Raw genomic sequence first — 21,770 nt, 5'->3', positions numbered from 1 at the left:
GAATTAGGGGGTGGTACAAAATGTGAGTAAGATAGACCCTGTGGCAGCCTTCTTGAGGGGAAAAAGCTAAGCAAGACCAGTCAGCTGTATTGAGTGATCTGCTAGGAACAACCCAGTGCTTTGGAGGCACATAAGAGGGGCCCCTAACCTGAAAGAAATACCTGCTGAGCTGCAGCTTGAGACCTGGTTGGGGAGGACAAGAGAATGGAGACAACTGCTACTGGAAGAAAGAACAGTCTGTATGAATGCCCAGAGGGAAGAAAGAGTGGCACCTTAGGAGAACTGCAACTATTTCACTACAGAAGCAGAGTAGTGAGATATAAGACTGGAGAGAGGACACAGGCATATTAGAAAAATGTTAGTTGAATGAACATTTTGTAATTGTTAGGTTAAAATGTTCACAATAATCAAAAGGCATATTAAATATTAAGGTAATAATCTTGATGCTATAGATTAGTCTAATTACATTTAGTCAAGTGGATTTATTTGATCACCTCTTAAAAATGGCATCTTCCTGGCAAACTAGAGCTCTGTTCTGTGCATCTGCTGAGTAGACATTCAGTGTCTGCTGGTAATGGAAATAGAGTAATTCTTAGTTACTGTAGTCTGCAGCTAATCATTTCCTTCATAAAGTTTAAACTGATTGGAATTTTTCAGCAACGTGGATGGATTTGGACTGGAAGCAGAAGCCCGCATGACCACATGGCACATTATGATCCCCTCTGACATTGAACCAGATGGTAGTTACAGCCAAGATATTAGTGAAGGTAATTGCCTCAACTTGGGATGTTTTTAAATTGTTGAAGTTGTTTTATCTCCAGTTTTTAAGACATAACCAACAAACTGGCTGCAGAAACTGCCAGCATTGATAGCAACTCTCCCAGTAGAGCAACCTATACATAGACAAAGAGTCCCCTCATGCCAATAAGAGTAAAGCACAAACCAGTAATGTTGCTAAGCTCATCATTTCTTAGTAACACTGTGAGATTTGGTGGTGGTATTAATATTTACATTTGCTTAAGTTCAAATACTACCTTGGAATTAACTATAAAGAGAACTGCCCAGTGGTAATGCTAGGCATATCACATCAGAGTAGGCAAATATTGCTTGAGACAGGTTATCAATAGTGCTATTTTTTATTCTTCTTTATACTCTCTCTCTCTCTATACTCTCTTTAAAAAAAAAAAAAAACAGAATCTTGCTCAGTCGCCCAGGCTGGAGTGCAGTGGCACAATTTCAGCTCACTACAACCTTTACCTTTCGTGTTCAAGTGATTCTCATGTCTCAGCCTCCTGAGTTACTGGGATTGCAGGCGGGTATCACCATGCCTAATTGTTTTTGTATTTTTAGTAGAGACAGAGTTTCACCGTGTTGGCCAGACTGGTCTCAACCTCCTGACCTCAAGTGATCCACCAGCCTCGACCTCCCAAAGTGCTGGGATTACAAATGTGAGCCCACTGTGCCCAGCCCCTCTCTTTTTTTTCAATCTGGTTTTCCCACTGATCCTGTAAGCATTGCATATTGAAGTCCTTGTATGGATTGATTTCTTACTTCCACATGTTTAGTGATAAAGAGAAATCACTCTGGTAGTGTTTTTCTCCTCAGAAATACTGTGCAATAGTTTTACATATGGTTTCATTGTCAGGAAGCCCAGCACTCGTTTTAATTTCATTCCTTCATTTAAACATGAATTTATTCTCTGTTCTTTCACCAAAATGTTTTGAATCCTAAACACCAAAGATGTGGTTATTATTTTCACCCCCTGAGGAACTGGCATTGGTTCTCATAGCAAGGTCCTCACAATAGCAACATCAATATCATTTGGGAACTTAGTAGAAAAGCAGATTCTGTTGCCCTACTCTGACCTACTGAATTAGAAACCCTGGGGTGAGGGACTAGCAGAGCTTGTTATCACAGGCCCTCAGGTGATTGCTGAGGGCTGACTGGTCTGGAGGAGGTGTCAGGCATACAAACAAGGAATCCAAAGTAAGAATGAATTTCATAGTAAAAGTCTTCTCAAAATATTTCTTTTCTTGTGCAAAATATTCAAGAATACTAACTTAGTTTTGAACTCACCTTAAACATTCAGATCTAAAAATTACTTTTAAATGGGGGATAAGTTTTTAATCTAGAAAAAGTTAGATAATTACATATATATAATTTCCAATTTTATAAATAAAAATGTAGTTCTTTTGTATGAATACAAAGATATTTTTAATGTTTTCTAAATAGGCAACCACAGTTTGAGTTGTCTAAATAACCTTTTCACTGGGCTAGATACAACATGAGCTTTTTTTTTTTTTTTAAACAATTAAATATTGTAGTCAAAATTCCTACATGTAAACATGAAGAAAAATAAAAACTAACTTTATGCCTTGTTTTGGTCATTTGCTTGCTTGTTTGTTTGTTTGTTTACTAGGGCGTCAGCTTCTCATAAAAGCTGTCAACAGAGTTTGGACTGAACTGATACATAGTAAGAAACAAGTCTTAGAGGAGCTGTTCAAAGTAACTCTGCCTGTGAATGAAAGGGGCCACGTGGACATAGCTACAGCAAGGCCACTCGTTGAAGAAGCTGCCCTGAAGTGCTGGCAGAATCATTTGGGTAAGGCCTATAGAGATATTATGACCGGGAGATTTACATTTGGCTGTCATATATGGGTATACTTTAAATATGTGATTACAGCATTCCCAAAAGGATACTATAAAGTCAGTAGAAATGAAAATCAATATAACAACCATTCTAGAATGATTATACTGAGATCTTACTTTTCTTTGAGTTTTTTTTTGTATCTGAGGTATGTTATACATTAGGCATTTTTGCATTCAGAATGTAATACATTGCTAGCAGCTCTAGTATGGTCACTGTCTTGGCTACAGGTCAACAATCCCTTAACTATAATTTTGAAATTCAAAAAGCTCTGTTTTTTCATTAATTTGGTGCCAAAACTGACTTTATAGCAGAACCTAACTTATTTTTCTTTGTCCTACTTGGTATGGGAATATTCATACATTTTGTTGCAGTAATATTGATGTATTAAATTATAGCTTTTTACCGTAGATTCTCTGGTGCCATTGTATAATCTACAGTGTATAAGCTATATAACCTTTTAAAAATCCAAAACATTTCTAAGTTGCGAAGTATACCCAACACCAAAGATTTTAATTAGGTGATTATGAATTATTAATATAGAAACTCATAGTTAAATGTACATGTTATTACAGAGCTGTGAAGTTTCAACCAACTGTAAGTTCAGGTAATACAATAATTTGTAAGCAATCATCCTTAAACAAGATTACCAATAAATAAATTTGTGATATCTAAATGTAATGTCTGCATCTGTAATATGTGCTGCTTTTGTTAACTACAGCGTTGTAGTTTATAACCACATATGAAAGTTTTAAAAGGAAGATTCATAAATACATGGAGAAATTATAAAATAATCTAATTTAATTTTTCATAGCCCATGAAAAGAAATGCATAAGTCGAGGAGAAGCTTTAGTGCCCACCACACAGTCCAAATTATCCCGTGTCAGCAGTGGCTTTGGTCTTTCCAAGTTAACAGGATCAAGAAGGAATCGAAAAGAAAGTGGTCTTAATAAACACAGTCTTTCCACCCAGGTACTTTTTTAGTTTCATTGATGATATTATTAGAAATTTATATTTCAAGGTTTAGTTGTAGTATTTTATATAATATACTTAACATGTACAAGCAGTTGATTGGAAATGAAACTTTCCTGTATTTTTGCTTTAGAATAAAGATAGAAGTAATCCAGACTATGGGAATTTCTCTCATTTTCTTATGATAAAAGTATTTATTAGTGCTATTTACTTATACACATCTTATAACTGGATAGAAGATGAGATTTAGAGATTAATATATGATCAGACTATGGATAATTTTCTCTCAATTTTCCCAACTTTCAGTAATGTTATTACTAATAATTATATAAATTTTAAGGCAATAGCCAAACAAGTCTTTTTAAATTTTTAGTCCTGTTGTATATACCTATGATTGATGGTTTTTTAAAAGCTCATCTGCCTCCAGCATTAACTTCTTCCTCCTACTTCCTTCACCATTCCAGAATCTAAGTGGCAGCTATGAAAGGGTCTGAGAGAAATAGTATGTGTCAGCCATCTCATGCATCAGGTTAGGTTTTCTAGGAAGCAAACTCTGAGATGGAGTTTAGTGCGCATAATGTATATTAGGGGGTGCCCTTGGAATCAATACCTGTGGAAGGGAGAAGAAAGCAGGATTGGATATAGGGAAAAGTCAGGCTGCAGTGCTGGTCTAGTGACAGCCTCAGCCAAACTAAGTGGAGCTTTGAGGACAGAATACCCTCTTAGAATTGACCTCCATTAAGCTGAAATATGTGATTCTTCTCACCCCTAGATCATTGGATGTGGGGCGCCCCATCTTCCTTCTGCAGCTAAGGCCATCCCTGAGGGTGTCGACAGTAGCCCAGAAACGTGGGCAGCAAGCCCTTCCTTGAAGGGGGTTGGGGGGTAGGAGAGCATGCAGATCTGTGTCCATCACACAAGCATGGAATTCATTCCGAATTTTTTGTTTTAGTTTTCTGTGTTGGTGCTTTTGGCAGAATTTTAACCAATTATTTAGCATTAATTTCAAGGGTAATTAACTATTTTTTTCCAGAAATCCATGAAATATTAAGACTCTTTTTCCATCCATTGTTAGGAGATTTCGCAGTGGATGTTTACTCACATTGCTGTTGTTCGCGACTTAGTAGATACACAATATAAAGAATATCAGGAGGTAAGGATTTATAATCATCATAATGGTTTGTTTTACATTTTTTGTATGTAAAAGGTCTCTGTTTGTGCTGGTATCTCTCTGCCCATTTTAAGGTACTTGCTGGACTGTATTCATCATCAGATGATGGTTTTAATTATTCCTGCCATCAGATACTTTGGCTACTGATTTTAGGATGGAAAATTTTAATCTTCTGTCAACAAACTGCATTTCAAAAAGCAACTAACTGAAAATGAGCCCAGCTGAATTCTGTTGACATCCACTACTGACACATTACATGTCTTTGTTCCTAATAAAAATAAAAATGTAAGGATGAGCCTTCTTTTTCAGGCTTTTAACAAGGAGATTGTGAAAACATGCATCCAAGTCTCTGAGAAGTCTCTTAAAATTGTAAAAAATTACAAGATTAAATGAAATTATTTTTTACTACCCTACAAGTGCTTGGTGATTATGTCAGTGAAAAATAAATTTATTGAAATTCTCTTGGTAAATTCATAATTACTCAAAAGCTTATCTTAAATGTTTTATTCTCAGATTAGCTATTCTGGATCTATTAAAGGTTTCTGAATGGTTAACTGCTAATATTTTATGGATATCACACTAGATCCTTAGTTTCCCCAACCAAAGAACATATAAGTACTACTGTGATAGGTAAATTTTTAATTATTTACTCAGTAATCTTTACTGACAGTTATGTTTTAGAAATCTTTATTTTTAGATTTAAATTGTGTATACTTACATTCCATGAATCGTTGGGCAAGTTATTTATCATTGTGTACTGTTGAAATGTTACATATTTCTCATTTGATAGACAAGAAGAACTTGTACTGTGACATAATTTCCTTTTAAGTAAAATGGTTTGAATCTATCCCAGTGGCCAGGAGAAAATGGTTTCTCTTTGATTTTTGTATGAATGTCAAGTTTCCTCTTAGTGCTGCATGTTTATATTCTTCATCTAAAATCTTTGGAAATGTTTACCTAGTTCACCAGTAATCAAGCCTGTTGGCACTTTTTCTTCATCTGATTTCCTAGACTATCCCCCGTACATGTTGTGGTAGCTATTTTCCAGTTTGGTGTATCTTTAAATTACCATATGTATTTATTAGCGCACATAGGGCTAACCATTTCAATATATTTTCATCATAATATTACCGTCTTTCCTGTGCCAGATAAACAGACTTCTTTGAACTCTCTGTTCCACTATATTGCACGCTCTACCCTATACATGTCTGTCATTTACTTGATGCTTTAAGAAGTCCACCTTCTACAACAAACCCGCTTACTTTAACCATAAACGAATGTAATTTTACTTTTATAGGATTAACTGAAATGGTGTGGATTGTGTTTGTTTCCAAGTAATAACTTGATTTTCAGTGACTTGTAGACTTGTTACTGTTACTCCTGCTTTTGCTTGAAAACCGACCTGGACTCTTTCCTGTCAGCGTCAGCAGAATGCCCTGAAGTACGTGACGGAAGAGTGGTGCCAGATCGAGTGCGAGCTGTTGCGGGAGCGGGGGCTGTGGGGCCCTCCCATCGGCTCCCACCTGGACAAGTGGATGCTGGAGATGACAGAAGGGCCCTGCAGGATGAGGAAAAAGATGGTGCGAAACGATATGTTTTATAACCATTACCCTTACGTGCCAGAAACTGAACAAGAGACAAATGTGGCGGTGAGTATGCAGAATTCAATGATCACACTGGCTCTTTCAAGTTTTTATTTTCCTTTGTAAGCATTTTTTCTCTATTAAGTCAGTTACCTCAAATAGCTCATTTAAAAAATTCAACAAACTCCATTGAATTGATAACTTCAGAGTGGAGGTGGAGTGAAAAGATGCAACAGTGCAAGAAGGAGACATCATGATAAAGAGGTTTATATCAGAGACTCCAGACCCAGACTGCCCAAATTTAAGACCTGACTCCACCACTTTGCTATTATGGCTGGGTTACGGGTCATTAAACCTCTCCGGGTTTTCGTTTTGTTATGCCTGAATTTGAGCAAATAATGGTTCCACCTCATAGGACTATTGGGAGGATTAAGTTCATTAAAATTAGTTAAGTGTTTAAAATAGTGTCTGGTCCAGAATAAGCACTATATATTAGAACACATGAATCTTCTAAGTAGCTCTGATCATATAAGGTGAGGCAGCTTGAATTGTTCCAATGCCTCTTGGTTTTCTCTGACGAGCACCCTAGCTCCATTTATCTTGTACTGATTGGTTTAACCTCAGTCCTGATGCTAATATAGATCTTAGCATCAACCTAAGTGTCCATCAGCAGAGTAACATAAATAAAATATGCTATGTTTACATAATGGAATAGTATTCAGCCTTAAAAAAATAAGGAAAGCCTGTCATTTGTAACAGTGTATATGAACCTGGAGAACATCATGTTACATGAAATAAGCAAGGTGCAGAAGGACAAATACTACATGATCCATCTCACTTATATGGGGCATCTAAAACAATCAAACTCAGAAGCAAAGAATAGAATGAAGGTTTCCAGAGGCTGAGAGATGAGGGGAATAGGGAGATGTTGGTCAAAGGGTACAGTTTCAGATAAACGGGAGGAATACATTTTTTTGAGATCTGTTACATTCCTAGTGACTATAATTGATAATAATGTATTGTACATTTCAAAATTGCTAAGAGAGTACATTTCAAATGTTCTTGGCGCAAAAATTGTTAAGTATTTGAGGTGCTGAATATGTTAATTAGCTTGATTTAATCATTCAAACCATATACATATAACATCACTTTGTATACCATAAACAATTATAATTTGTCAATTAACAGTAAAATTTCTAAAATAGTAATATATGTAGGTCTTAGCTCCTGCTGATAGTTGTTAAAAGTTTAGAAGATAGCTCCCTGAAGTCTGCTTTTCTCAAAGCTATTCAATTCTGTCAAGAATGCCATACTTGATGCAGCTGTGCCTTAAAGCACTATAATTTCTAATTCTGGAGCACTGTAAAAAAGGTAATCTACCCATATTTTTGCAGCCTGTTACTAGCACTTACTTTTATAAGAGCAAAGCAACAATATGATCTTTTAATTGTTAATCTTTTTTCCTTAACAATCTATTAAGAATTTAAGGCATTAGCAGTTTGATAAAGTATTTCTTATTGAGTCAATGCTTAAATTGAATCCATTCAAGAATACTAAAATATAAATATGCTTTCCCAAATATATGACCAACTCACTGTTTAGATTTTACTGAGGCATATACTTTTGAATTATTTTTACAATAACCATAATATTTTTATCTGTGCTCCTTTCCTTCCTTGTAATAATGTCATTTGTTTACAAAAGTGTATTTTAACTTCTATATCAGATAAAAACAAAGTACCCTATTAAGAGTTCACACCTACAACCGTAGTATCATCAGCATTTTACCTAGGCAAAGGAATTCACCAGCCTGTGAAATCGAAACAGACACTGTCATAAATAAGTATGCACCAGATGGAACTTATTTATTTAACAAGTGGGTTACATATTGGAAAATACAAGACAGTTGAGAAATGTTGGAGATACTTTCACCTAAAAGGAAAAAGCAGTCAGGAAGGAGAGACAGTTACAGAATATAGAATTCATGCTGCATAGTTCATGCACAAATCAAGGTCAAGATTAATCTGCTATGGTGTAATTTTCTGAAATAATTTTTATTTTAGTTTTAGTAGTTCACATATTTTGTAAATTTGAAATGCCATTAAATGTCCACTTGTATCTTTTGGAATATGCATCTGGCAGTGTTAAAAACAAATTTTCAAAAAGTTATAATATCTATTATCCCACTGAATTCTACCATCAAATCAAAAAAGAAGAGCTAATATTTACAGAGCACAATGAGCTAGATCAAGCTTCTCCAATCTGAGGCCCAAGGGTCACATATAGCCCAGGATGGCTTTGAATGTGACCCAACACAAATTCATACACTTTCTTAAAACATAATGAGACTTTTGCCAGGCACGGTGGCCCACACCTGTAATCCCAGCATTTTGGGAAGCCGAGGCAGACAGATCACCTGAGGTTGGGAGTTCAAGACCATGCTGACCAACATGGAGAAACCTCATCTTTACTAAAGATAGAAAATTAGCCAGGTGTGGTGGCGCATGCCTGTAATTCCAGCTACTCGGGAGGCTGAGACAGAATCGCTTGAACCCAGGAGGCAGAGGTTGTGGTGAGCCGAGATCGCACCATTGCTCTCCAGCCTGGGCAACAAGAGCAAAACTCCATCTAAAAAAAAGAGAGAGAGAGAATTTTTTTTTTAACGTCATCAGCTATTGTTAGTCTTAGTGTATTTTATGTGTGACCCAAGACAAGTTTTCTTCCAGTATGGCCTAGGAAGCGAAAAGATTGGACACTCCTGAGCTAGATGCTCTACGGAGCAGTTTGAATTCATTTTGTTTCAGTCTCATAACAGCCCTCTGAAGTACAGTTAATATTGTTATCCCAGTTTTACACATGAGAAAATGAAACCTAGAGTAGTTAAGGAACACCTTCTAGGCTGCAGCTGCGAAGTAGTGTAGTAAGGTAGGAGTATAGTTCAACAGTCCCTTAGTAGTAGAATCACTTTGAAAAAGAAAAGATTCTAATGTTTGCCCATTTTATGACATTATCCATTGATAGTGAATGTATTCCATGTTAGGTTTTATCTCTCTAGTGCTAACAAAGTACCTAATACTCAATGAATATTGAGTGAATGAACTGCCAGCACTCTTGTCTTCCCTAAGTTATAGACTTTTTTCCTGTGCTTTCTCTTTAGCATTCTATAGAATTTTCCTAAATCTAAAACTTTTCCACTAAAATGGCCTCGAATGCAATTTTATGGGCCCTGTAGTTTATACAGTTTAGGAGAGGGCTCTATAAGAAAAAGAGTAAAAATTATGAATATAAAATTAGTAGGGCTTTGTTTCCAGGGATTTGAAAGGGACTCATGCAAGTGAAGGCCACTAAAGTTTAAACTACCTTAACTTCATAGTAAATCCACCTCTGCCCTGATCTATATTAAAAAATATTGCCTCCCAGAGTTAGAGATCAACCAGTTCTTTCCTTTAAACTTCCATGAATTTGTTGCCCTCCTTGCATGCATGTTTAATATAGTCAGTACTTTTTGTGATATAATAGGTTTGTGCCAACCTAAAGTTGCTTTTGAAGCCTCTCCTGGTGCAAGGGCATATGATTTGATCTTTTGCGTTATTGATTAAAATAATTATTATTTCTCAGTAACATTTCCATGTTTTGTCCTGTCACTTACGCTAAAGAATACAGTGGTGATTAAAAAATTAATTTCTGTTTTAAGGTCTTTGATTTGTTAGAAATAAATCAGGTGATTTTTTTTTTTACTCATTAAAGTTTTATTTCTTAAACTTTGATAATGTTACATACTGTATAAAAAATACCTTACCTAGTATAAGTTTTGAATTTTATTTATTGATTTTAAATTGGATGTTTGTGTATAGAATATGGAACATACTCAGACTTTACAGCATTGAAAGTTTATCAACTAAAATTATTGTAATAAAAATTGTAATAATAATTATTAATATCTTGAGAAAAATTAAGTACATGTGGAAAATTCTGTATTCTCACATAAAAATGATTAATACTTTTCACATAGTAACCTTTCTTGGGGAGTAATTTTCATAATTAAAAGAGCTGAATTATACTATAATTCTGTATTTTAAACAAATATTATAGATAGTGTAAGATGTAAGCCTGGGATGTGCTGAAAATTCAAAATCTGGTTGTTCCTCTGAATCCTAAGGGAGGAAAATAATGCATATTTTGCCATTTTAAAAAAATTGTATTTAAATATTAACTAGGCTTTAATTATATAATTCCCTTATTTTTAAAGAATAATAATCTCAAACACATTTACTATTCTTTGCAAAGTTCATTAGGGTGAAGACTTTGCCTATTAAATTAGGGTTACTCAGGGGCAGGAAGCTAGTCAACTTTTAGGTTCCTTTTCTAACTAGGAGAGTTTCTTGTGGCTGCCTCAATACGTATTTTTATATAATGTGTAAATGTCACAAGACTTACAGAAACTAAGCAGCTCATTTAGAAAATTTCATTGCCAGCATTATAGAAACATTTGAAGTAAAAGGACTATAAAATTATTTTCTAGAAATTCTGACTTTGAAAAATATAGGTTTCTATGTAAACAATTATAGTAATAATTTAATGCTTTTTTAAATAAAAGGAAACCAAAATAATGCTAAAATTATTGGATAACATATTTACTATTGAGTGCTGGGTCTTTTAGTAAAATAAGAACTGGTTAATCAATCAGTGAGCAAATATGTATTTAATTGGCGATGTACCATATGGTGCCAGGAAAAATATAAGAGTATACTTAGTAGACCCTGCGTACATCCTGGCTGGGAGTATATATAGTGAATGTCACAGGTATGACATTGGTAATTGGTCTGTTTTGTTGTATTTATTTGTTGCATATCTATCCAACAGTCTGTCTTATATTTTTATTCATTTGTTTTAAGACAAGGTATCGCTCTGTTGCCCAGGCTGGAGTGCAGTGGCGATCTTGGCTGTCTGTAGCCTCGACCACCTGGGCTCAAGTAATCCTCTCGCCTCAGTCTCCCAAGCAGCTGGGTTTACAGGCATGTACCACTACGCCAGGCTATTTTTGGATTTTTTGGTAGAGATGGGGGGTTCGCCATGTTGCCCAGGCTGATCTTGAACTCCTGAGCTCCAGCAATCCACCCACCTCGGCCTCCCAAAGTGCTAGGATTATAGGTGTGAGCCACCACTCCTGGTCCTATCTTGTTTTTGTTTGTTCGTTTGTTTTGTTTTATGAATTTCAGAGCGAGTTGAAGAATCAGTTTTCTTCACTTTCATGTGCATATTATGAGTTCAATATTTGTTTACAATTCTTTTTTTCCTGAAGGAAATTTTATATACCTTGAAATATACAAATCTTAAGTGTACCATTCAGTGATTTTTTTTTCTTTCTTTTTTTAATGTTGGATTTCCTGATCTGTTTTTGCCATTAAAATGCTTTTATTTTATTATGGTCTAGTCAGTGAGTTTTAACAAATACATACATTACACTTTTATCATCTAAATCCCTACCAAGATAAAGAACGTTGATTAGACGTTAAAGATTATTTTTCAATATAAGATATACCTTTACAAGTTTGCTTTTAAAAAGAAAGAATCATTAAAACCATGTGAAGTATTTGTAAGTATGCCTAGTGGGCCATGGTTTTGCCTTGGGAAGCAAACATTTGTGAAAACATTTTGCCTGCTCATGTTTACTATAGGGAAAGGTACTAGAAGTCATCACCAGATATAAACCATGAACAGGAAGGAAATTCGGAAGTGGTTTTTGGTTGCATTATTGTCTGTAGCTACCTGTGTGCTTACATGAAGCCACATGCTACAGCTCAACAGAATTGCCTTCTTATTAACCAGGATTTTATTCTGAAAATAAAATATAAAGCCATTACCTAATTCTTTTAAAAGTACTCTAGAAGAACTTCTGATCTGGAAGCTGATGATCCAGTCTACCCTCTGCTTTCAGCCTTTCTGGGATGGTGAAGGTAGTGAAGGAAGTAGGTAGGTCCTTATGCTTTTAAAGGAGGATTCCTAAAAGAAAGAGAGTGATGTCTGTGGTATGGAGTATTGTAAATGATAGCTTAAATCAGCCATTTGCCCCTGTTAACAACACAGATTTAGGGATAACCCCAGGGAAAAGAAGATGGAAGATATTAGCTAGCATTAGGTTCTGTTATCCTGATTTCAGGTTTGTTTTCTGTTGTTTTTTTTTCTTTTTTTTTTTTAAACAGTATAAAGAGTTGCCTGTAAATCAAGTCAATGGCAACCTGTGCTGAAGTTTTGCCTGTGTGATTTGTAAGAGTTCGTCCTGTTCAATAGCACTGAGACATTTGGCGTATTTAAGGTTTACTTAAAACTACTTTTGATCTGTGAGAAAGTAACCACAAGATGCTAAGTGATTATTTAAGCTGCTTTGGCTATCATGTTAATTTTCTTTGAGTAACTACATCTTTCATATTTCATACAGTCCTCAAGAAAAATTTTATTTTTGTGTTCCTCTTTATGTTTTTTTTTTCTGATATGTCTATACTTAATACCCTGTTTTCAGTCTGAGATCCCAAGTAAACAGCCTGAGACACCCGATGATATTCCTCAAAAGGTAAAACACAAATTACAGTAAAAGAATGTAAACTACTTGTAGTTTTGTTTTTTGTTTTCTGGGTTTTTTTTAAGTGCATGCTAGATTAGACTAACTTAAAAGATTGGCTTTCAATTTGTTCTTCCTATAAGTTCCTTAGAGTTGAACAGTTGATTTCATTCAGGCTGAGAGACGTTGTTCTACTGTTTCTCAGCTTTTTCTAATTGTCTCTTTTTAGGATTTATATGCTGCTCACTAACAGGCTGAGTGTTCACTGCTCTCACTACAAAAACATGTATTGCTTCACACATAAACTAACAAATTATGAGGCATGTTAGTAATGGGCAGCCTGGCGTCTTCAACTTTTCAGTTACTCATTCAATTCTAAATACTAAAGTGTGTATTTTGAGAATGCAGCAATGTCTCCTCTTTTAAAATTTTTTTTCAATCAGAATGAATGGAAACTAAGAGTGTGTGATCACTTTTTAAAATACAAATTTATTTTAATTAGTAGAAAAGTTAATTATCATTTTTATATTCCAGAAAGATGGAAGTATGTAATTCAATAAAAAATGTAGTTTTTTAGGACACAGAAGTACACCTCAAAATATTTAGAGAAAAATTCTTGTAGGTCAATTTTGAATCTGTACATGAAGTCGGTAATCAAGCAGATGCTGTCCCACATCTATTAATTCATTCTCTTGCCCATCACTAACAATGCTTTTATCTTTTTAAATATTAGCAATTTTGAGTTGAAGATACCTCATACAAAAGAATTTTTATGGTACAAAATCTACTACCTTCCTTTCATTTTCAAAAATAGTACAGTGTTCTTGTTTGTTTACCCATCAGATCCTCCAAATTGTAATATTATTTTACATCATTTTAATACTTTCCTGTGTCAAGTAATATTTTCATTCTCCATTTGCTGTATATCATTCCTCAGTTCACTGGCAACTCTGTTTCCTTGCTCTGTGCCTGAAGTTAAAAAAGGCTAATGTGGCTTCACTTAGTTATTTTTTTATCTAAAATTTGGTTCAGTATCTCATTCTACATGTCTCACCCAAAGGACACTTGTTTTCCACTTTAGTTGGAAATCACTTAAAAAAAATGTTGCTTGAAAAGGGCATTGTTGTAAATGATGCATATTGACTATTTGAGTTTCAAGAGTAGACCGATAGTAGAATTTTTAAAATTACATATTCTTGTTTATAGGAAAGTAAAGTCATATTTAGAAGGGGAAGGTTTCAAAGCATGTTTCAGATTTCATATTTTTAAAATTATTAATCCATGGTGTGGGTCTAATTCCGATCCGAGGATCCTATATACATGCCAACTTTTCCCTCTGTCTGATATTTTGTAGGATATTTGAGATCTTAGTTTCTCATCTTCTATGATTTTAAGGGGAAAACAATTTAAGTCAGTTGGAGAACCTGTTTTGAGAATAAAGGCTAATCAGGAAAAGAAATGTTCATGTATCATGTTCTAAGACATCAAATCCTTATGCTTCTAGGTAATTAATTTCTTCTTCAAAATGGACTGCTGTATGTTCTTAATATACTCATTTAGTTGAGTTAGTTATGGGTCATATTACTTTACATAACAGACAATGAGAATGAGCAAATTGGAGAGAGCAGCTTGCAGTGGCAAGCTAACCAGAGTGTCAACTGGCATAAAACTTCTTGATTCCTTTTTGGGTCAGGACTCTCAGAAGGATCTGAAGAAGGTTTTGGCCGTTCTCAGTGAAACCTGGGAATATAGGAAAGAATAGGGCAATTGAGTCTGTACCTCCAAGTATTTGAACTACACACTCACACTGATTATTCTGAGTGTGTGGATCTTTAGGCCTGACCTAATTACTTCACTTCGGGTGGAAGCAAAGTTCCAGGCTCCTCACAGACTAGACAGGCTCTTTGCAGCTCGATGCTCTTCAACAGTGAGCATTCTCTTTACTGGATGGGGAGGTTTTCTCATACACCAAAGAAGACACACTGCACTAACACAGAAACGTTTTCTGGCTAGAGATTATTTCAGGAAGAACAAAACTGCTAATATTGTTGTTTTATGTATGTCTTTAAAAAACTCAATGGAATTTTAAAACAGAGAAACCTAACCCAAAAATGTGGATTTACTGTATATACATACAGTCTATGAAAAGCCCCTTTAAAAAGGTAACACACCTTGACACCATACCTTTCCTCAAGAATATTATGTTTTAATTCTTGATGATAGTTATCTTCAGTCATTTTCTTTTGTCACTTCTTAGAAACCTGCTCGATACAGAAGAGCCGTAAGTTATGACAGTAAAGAGTACTACATGCGACTGGCCTCTGGCAATCCCGCCATTGTCCAAGACACCATTGTGGAGAGTTCAGAAGGCGAAGCTGCTCAGCAAGAACCAGAGCATGGGGAAGACACTATTGCTAAAGTCAGAGGTCAGCCTGCCTTTTTGATTTTGATTAAAAGTGATTTTGGAACATTCTTGTATTTGAATTCATACAAAAATTTGAGCAACTGTAAATAGTAGGCCCAACTTTTAAAATATCTATACGTATTTTACCATCTCACCCTTCTTAACGATTGATTTCTTTGTCAGAACTAAAGACACTTGCTTTTGTTTATTGCCTACAAATGAATGTCACGTGCCCATTGGCTTAATGGTTTTTTAATTGTATTTCTCAGAATCCTCAATGGCACTTGATATTTAGTTTTTTTCTTAATATGCATATGCATTTTTTCATGACACAGCCTCAGAAGGTCTTGAGAACATGTGCCTCAGCACTTGATATTTTAAGTTAAGGGCTTAATAACTAAATATTTATAAAATTAAAATAACTATTAAACCTGTAATTAGTGCATATTAGCCAATAGTAAGGAATAATGGTTTTTCTTCCTATGAGTTGAGAGAGATTATCCCAGATCTAAACTTTAGGAGCTGAATAGATGATGAATTGGACTACAATGTCCATAGACTTTCAGATTCTGTACTTTTACATTGGTGCCCTCAGCCTGAAATGGTTTCTTCTTTTCTACAGCTTCTCCATTATCCTTACCTTAACACATCCTACTCAGTCTTAAACTCACTGGTCATGTATAAAATCATCCTTCTCTAAAGTCCTCTCCAACTCCTCTGTTCACTGATAGTACTTTGTGCATGTCTGTTATAGCAGTTTCAGTGATTTTTCACTGCTGTATGTTTCCATTTTCTAATTTATGAGTTTTTCTCAAAGACAGATTGTTTTTTCTTACTTTATAAATTTTGACACATGACTAGCACAGAATGAGGATTCAGTTCGAGTAAGTAAATCAATTGGTTGTTTTAATCTTAAGCCTCTGATTCAACACAAATTCAAAACTCTTTGCGTATTCTATACATCCCTAAAGTGTAAATTAAGATTTTAATTAAAAGTTAGTTTTAGAATTAAAAACTAAGAAATTAAAAATGAGTTTTCATGAGTTAATAAATTAAAAATTAGTTTCGGATTGTTTTAAAGCAATCTGTTTAGGACTGTGTCAACAAAAAACACTATTTAAATTGTGATCAGTTTCTCCTGTTGTTATACCTGTTCTCTCATGTGATGACTATGACTTACTAAACATTTTATAATTGTTCCAACATTTTCATAAAATCACTGAAACTTTTGGTAGTTGAACAGAGATTACAGCCTTCTAATTTTGTTGACATTGCACCAGCACAGTTATTGAATTGGGTTCAAAGCTATTGCTGGATACAAGCCAAGGTATAATCCACAGAGTTTGATAGATTGTGTTTGGGTCATTGGCTCTTAACTTCTCTGGCCTGATTTTCCTAATCTCTAATTGAGCTAAAAGCATAAATATACAGGGTATTATGCAAGACATAGAAATGGAGGTTTTGATTCATTAAGCTAAAAATAATGCAGCTGTAAGCTTTCTCCCCTTGTGGATGTTCTCTGGAGGATTTGATCTCTGTTGCTTACTTATTACACTTGTTCGAATATGAAAACAAGGCTCTTCTCAAGGCAAAGCAAAACCTCTGATAAGTAATATTCAAAGGATAAGACTCAGGCTGACTTGTGCTTTTCCAAAGTGCTTAGAGCAACTGTAACAGGCAGGTATAGTGTTACTTTGGATGGCACAAAGAGTATTAATTTAATCAAAATATGTGATTTAGCATGTATTTTAAGGATTTCTCATACGTTGGGTCCTCACTGGTTACTATCAACTGATTTTAATTTATCCTACTTTGATTACTAAAAAGTTGTCAAAATGTAGGTAGTAAAATGTTTCCTTAATCTGCAGATTAAATTATATGTCCCTGTATTATAAAGAATTCTGTTCTTTCTGACCTGGTATTTTGATCAAATTAATTCATGTATGAAAAACCGTACTGCCACTTGTGAAATGAGGCATGAAATAGTCTTCAAGAGTCCTCCAGATAGGTGGGATATCTTGTAATCATGTTTATTTTTTACTTTTTTTGAGACAGAGTCTTGGTGTGTCACCCAGGCTGGAGTGCAGTGGCATGATCTCAGCTCACTGCAACCTCTGCCTCCCAGGTTCAAGCGATTCTCCTACCTCAGCCTCCTGAGTAGCTGGGACTACAGGCATGCACCACCACACCCGGCTAATTTTTTTATTTTTAGTAGAGACAGGGTTTTGCATTGTTGCCCAGGCTGGTCTCAAACTCCTGACCTCAGGTGATCGGCTCACCTTGGCCTCCCAAAGTGCTGTGATTATAGGCATGAGCTACTGCACCCAGTCATAATCATGTTTATAGTTTGCTGTCTTTATTTTTGTGACAATACTTGATTATTTATTCATGGTGTCCCCTTAATGACACCTACCTAAGCTACACCATTCTTACTATTATAGCGTTCTGTTATCATCATCACCTGACACTTACTGAGAATTTATTATGTATTAAGCATAATGCTAAGCACTTCACATGAATTACCTAATGTAGTCCAACAATCCTCTAAGAAGATACTGTACTTGTACCAGGTGGTTTTTTGTTGTTGTTGTTGTTTTAAGACAGAGTCTTGCTATATTGCCCATACCCGGCTCTTGTCCCAGTTTTTTAGATAAGAAACTAAGATTCAGAAAGTTGAATAATTTTCCAAGGTCATTAACTCCAGAGGACTATGTTCTTAACCACTGAATGTGCTACCTCCCTATACCTTCCAGAATTGTCTCAAATTGGATATCTGTAGAAGGGACTACATGAGACTAAACTGCTTCCGCACAAGGTCCTTGCAATGCCACATGGCCCTCTTGGTTATTATACTGTAGGTTTGGTCAAGCCTCCTCTAAAACGCTCCCGATCTGCACCTGATGGAGGAGATGAGGAGAACCAGGAGCAGCTACAAGACCAGATTGCCGAGGGCAGCTCCATAGAAGAGGAGGAGAAAACAGATAATGCTACCTTACTGCGTCTATTAGAGGAAGGAGAAAAGGTATTGTGCTTCTGAAAAGTAAGGATTGTAAATATTTCAGTAACATATTATTAAGACAACATGAGTTGATAGGGTAGCTGTGGAAAGTAAATGCTTTAGCCTCTGTAATAAAATACAGCTTTAAGCAGCCTTTTGGGTTCAGTACTCTACTTCTCTCTTCTGTAAGGGTTTTCTCACTCCCCTGAAACATTAAACAGCATAAGGTTTCATCAGATACAGTATTAACAACTGGCACCTAATTCTCTGTCTTCCTCTATACCACAGATCTTGCCATAATTCTCTATTTCAAGTCCATGTAGACAGCCTATTCAGCAATCTGGCCTTGTATTTTTTTCTACATCTCCGTAATTCCAGTAATAACCTACCAGCAGCTTCAGCCAATCTGGACTGTCACCTCCAGCCTTGGATTATTTAGCCCCTACTGTCCTTCACTCACAGAAGATATCACCTTCCTATTTCTCACTCAACCTCCAATACCCTGCTGACCTCTCTGGTCTCATTCCACTGACTCTGTCTTATAACCTGATCCCCTGCAGCCTGGTACACCTTGGAATTCATTACACCCACCATGTTGTGTTTTTTTTCCACTCTGCACTTTACTCATTGTGTTGTCCATGTTGCATTGCTATAAAGGAATACTTCAGGCTGGATAATTTATAAAGAAAACATGTTTATTTGGCTTAACACTTCTACAAGCTGTACAAGCATGGCACCAGCATCTGCTTGGCTTCTGATGAGGCCTTAGAAAGCTTTAACTCGTGGCAAAAGATGAAGGGGTGCAGGCTTGTCACATGGTAAGAAAAGGCGCTCTTGTGTGAACTGATAGAGTGAGGACTCATTACCGCCAGGACGACACCAAGCCATTCGTGAGGGTCCCACTTCCATGACCCAAACACCTCCCATAAGGCCGCCCCTCCAACAATGGGGATCACATTGCAACATGAGCTGTGTAGGGGACACACATGCAAACCATGTCACTCATATTGTTTTTTCCTGCCAAAATGCCCCTCTTCCTTTTACTTGCTTAACCTTTATCCTAATAAATCCTGTGTGTTATCCCATTTATCTGGATGTTTGTAATAGTCAAACATAGGAAGCTTTCTTTGACTCTTTTGCTAGCTCAGGCTTGGTTGGATACCCTTCCTCTATACTTTCATGATGCCTTATATATATCACTCCATATTATGTCATAATTACTTGTTCCAATATCTTTCTCTTGTCCTAGATTTTGAGCTCCTTATAGGCAAACTGTGTCTTATCCCTATCTCATTGGCTTACACAGGTCCAGTTGCATAATAGATAACCAATAAACCTTTGAATGAAGGCATGATTGGTTGAATAAACAAGGGAATGAATGACGTGAATGTGTCATGAATATCACCTTTTTAAAGGATGTTCTTTTGTCTGTTACATTAGATCTTGGTATAAAACCTTTGAGGTCTTACGCTCTAAGTAGTCACTAGAAATTGGAGTATAATCAAAACAGTTCTGTTCAAATGTGTGCCCTAATTAATATTGAATGACAATACATTAAGAAAAGATCATGTAACTATAAAAGTACCCCAGATATGAAGGAAGCACAAGAGAGGCTTCTACGGACTGGGAAGCATTCTGTTTCTTGGTCTGGATGCTGGTCACACCAAATTTTTAGCATTTGAAAATTAATCCAGCCATACACTTAGGAAATAAGCATTTGTGTGTGTGTGTGTGTGTGTGTGTGTATGTGTGTATATATAATATATGTATGTATGTATGTGTATATATGCATAAATATACTGCAATAGAGAAACTTTTAAAGTATATCAGGATTGATCAGATGTAGCAATGAAAATTGACTTATATTTAGATATTTTAGAAAGCTTACTACAATGCTTTCATTTTTAAAACTTTTAATCTCATGAGTACAGTTTTTGCTGTAGTTGCTTTAAGTTTTAATAGTGCGGGAAGTGTATTCAAACTGACATTTGTTTAACTCTGATTTAATTGCTGATTTTTGTCTTGACTCATGTTGAACTAAGTTTAAGCAAGAAAGAGTTTTTACAAAGAATTAGATACTGCCCTTTGGAGAGAAAACAATACTTACTTTGAGAGATTTAGCAATGCTCCTTCCTATGAGGAAAACACAACTTCTGCCAAGCTTGGCTTTTTGCAACAGTACAATAGTCTCCAGGGAGCAGAATCCAGGTGGGGAATGAATAGAAACAAATTCTACAGTTCCATTTCCAGGGGATATGATGGAAAAAGAAGATAAACTGTGTGGAAGAGAAAGCAACCAATAATTCCTAACCTGATTATGTACATTATCTCACTTAATTCTCACAAGTCAATTAGAAATTTACAAATGAAGACATGGAGACTCAGAGAAATTAAGAAACTTGACCCAGTCTACAAAGTGGCAGAACTGGAAATTTACCCTGAGTTAGCAGGCCCTGCAATTTTCACTCTATGTCATCTTGCCTCACATAGAACACAATCCTATTCTAATCTCCTTACATGTATGCCTGAATTCCCTTTCCTGCCAAGCTTGCTGTGTCTGTCTCCCTTCATGAGGGCAGGAGCCTTATCTAATGTTCTTCACTTTTAGAAGCTAGCGCATATGTGCCTGGCCTACAGAAAGTACACCCAGAATATTGAGAGAGATGGGATTGGCAGATGAGTGGATGGGTATGAAGGAATTGTTTAGTTTTACTCTAGTCAGGTGCAAATCAGACTGTAATCTAAGCTTATTCTTCGGAATATGTTTAAACTCTGATTTAATATGCTTAGCTCTAGGGATGCCATAATAGTCTAACAAAAATTGATCTTTACAAAATACCTGTATTAATGAATGTTTATGGGCTTCTTTATAGATCCAACACATGTACCGTTGTGCTCGAGTCCAGGGCCTAGATACCAGTGAGGGGCTCCTTCTTTTTGGTAAAGAGCATTTTTATGTGATTGATGGATTTACCATGACAGCAACCAGAGAAATAAGAGATATTGAAACCTTACCTCCAAAGTAAGTAAATGAATGAAGAGACACAATGTATGACTGTCTTTAGAAGACAGAAAGTATATTTGCATAGTTTTCTTTTTTAATCAAAAAATTGTGTTCTAGGTAATGTTCTCTCTCAGTTTGTGTGTATTCGTCATTACATACTCACAAAGATGATATTCAGTTATTTTAAGGTAATAATGAAAATGTTTGGCTTCTTTATTAAGATGAAAGCTAAATAACATTTATTTCTGTGAATTCTGAGTTATTTATATTATAATCTATATATTTATAAATTTATTCTGAATTTATAAATCGTCCTTTTAAAAAATATAGCAGATATACAATTGTAGAGAAAATGCAGGTAACTGCACAATACTCCTAAAAATGAAAGAGCATCATCAGGTACTGAGTACCCTAGAAACAGCATGACTAAAG

At 35.5% G+C, this 21,770-nt stretch overlaps 1 protein-coding gene across 11 annotated transcripts in view; it reads left to right on the top strand.

Moving 5' to 3' along the window:
• The window catches only part of LOC105496884 (WD repeat and FYVE domain containing 3), a 307,925-nt gene that overhangs the window by 238,952 nt on the left and 47,203 nt on the right, over positions 1-21,770 (top strand). For 9 of the 11 annotated variants that reach the window (XM_011767528.3, XM_071093605.1, XM_011767525.3 and 6 more), the window contains 9 exons: positions 658-767; positions 2,420-2,602; positions 3,462-3,619; positions 4,695-4,772; positions 6,212-6,439; positions 12,894-12,944; positions 15,190-15,358; positions 18,195-18,358; positions 21,208-21,356. In XM_011767528.3, coding sequence (XP_011765830.2) covers positions 658-767; positions 2,420-2,602; positions 3,462-3,619; positions 4,695-4,772; positions 6,212-6,439; positions 12,894-12,944; positions 15,190-15,358; positions 18,195-18,358; positions 21,208-21,356 — 1,290 coding nt within the window. The remainder of the gene's footprint in view (positions 1-657; positions 768-2,419; positions 2,603-3,461; positions 3,620-4,694; positions 4,773-6,211; positions 6,440-12,893; positions 12,945-15,189; positions 15,359-18,194; positions 18,359-21,207; positions 21,357-21,770) is intronic. The other 2 variants (XM_011767531.3, XM_011767536.3) reach the window with 1 other exon arrangement.

This window comes from Macaca nemestrina, chromosome 3 (genome assembly GCF_043159975.1).
Source record: "Macaca nemestrina isolate mMacNem1 chromosome 3, mMacNem.hap1, whole genome shotgun sequence".
NCBI classification, from domain to species: domain Eukaryota; kingdom Metazoa; phylum Chordata; class Mammalia; order Primates; family Cercopithecidae; genus Macaca; species Macaca nemestrina.
This window is presented reverse-complemented; position numbering and strand designations above follow the sequence as displayed.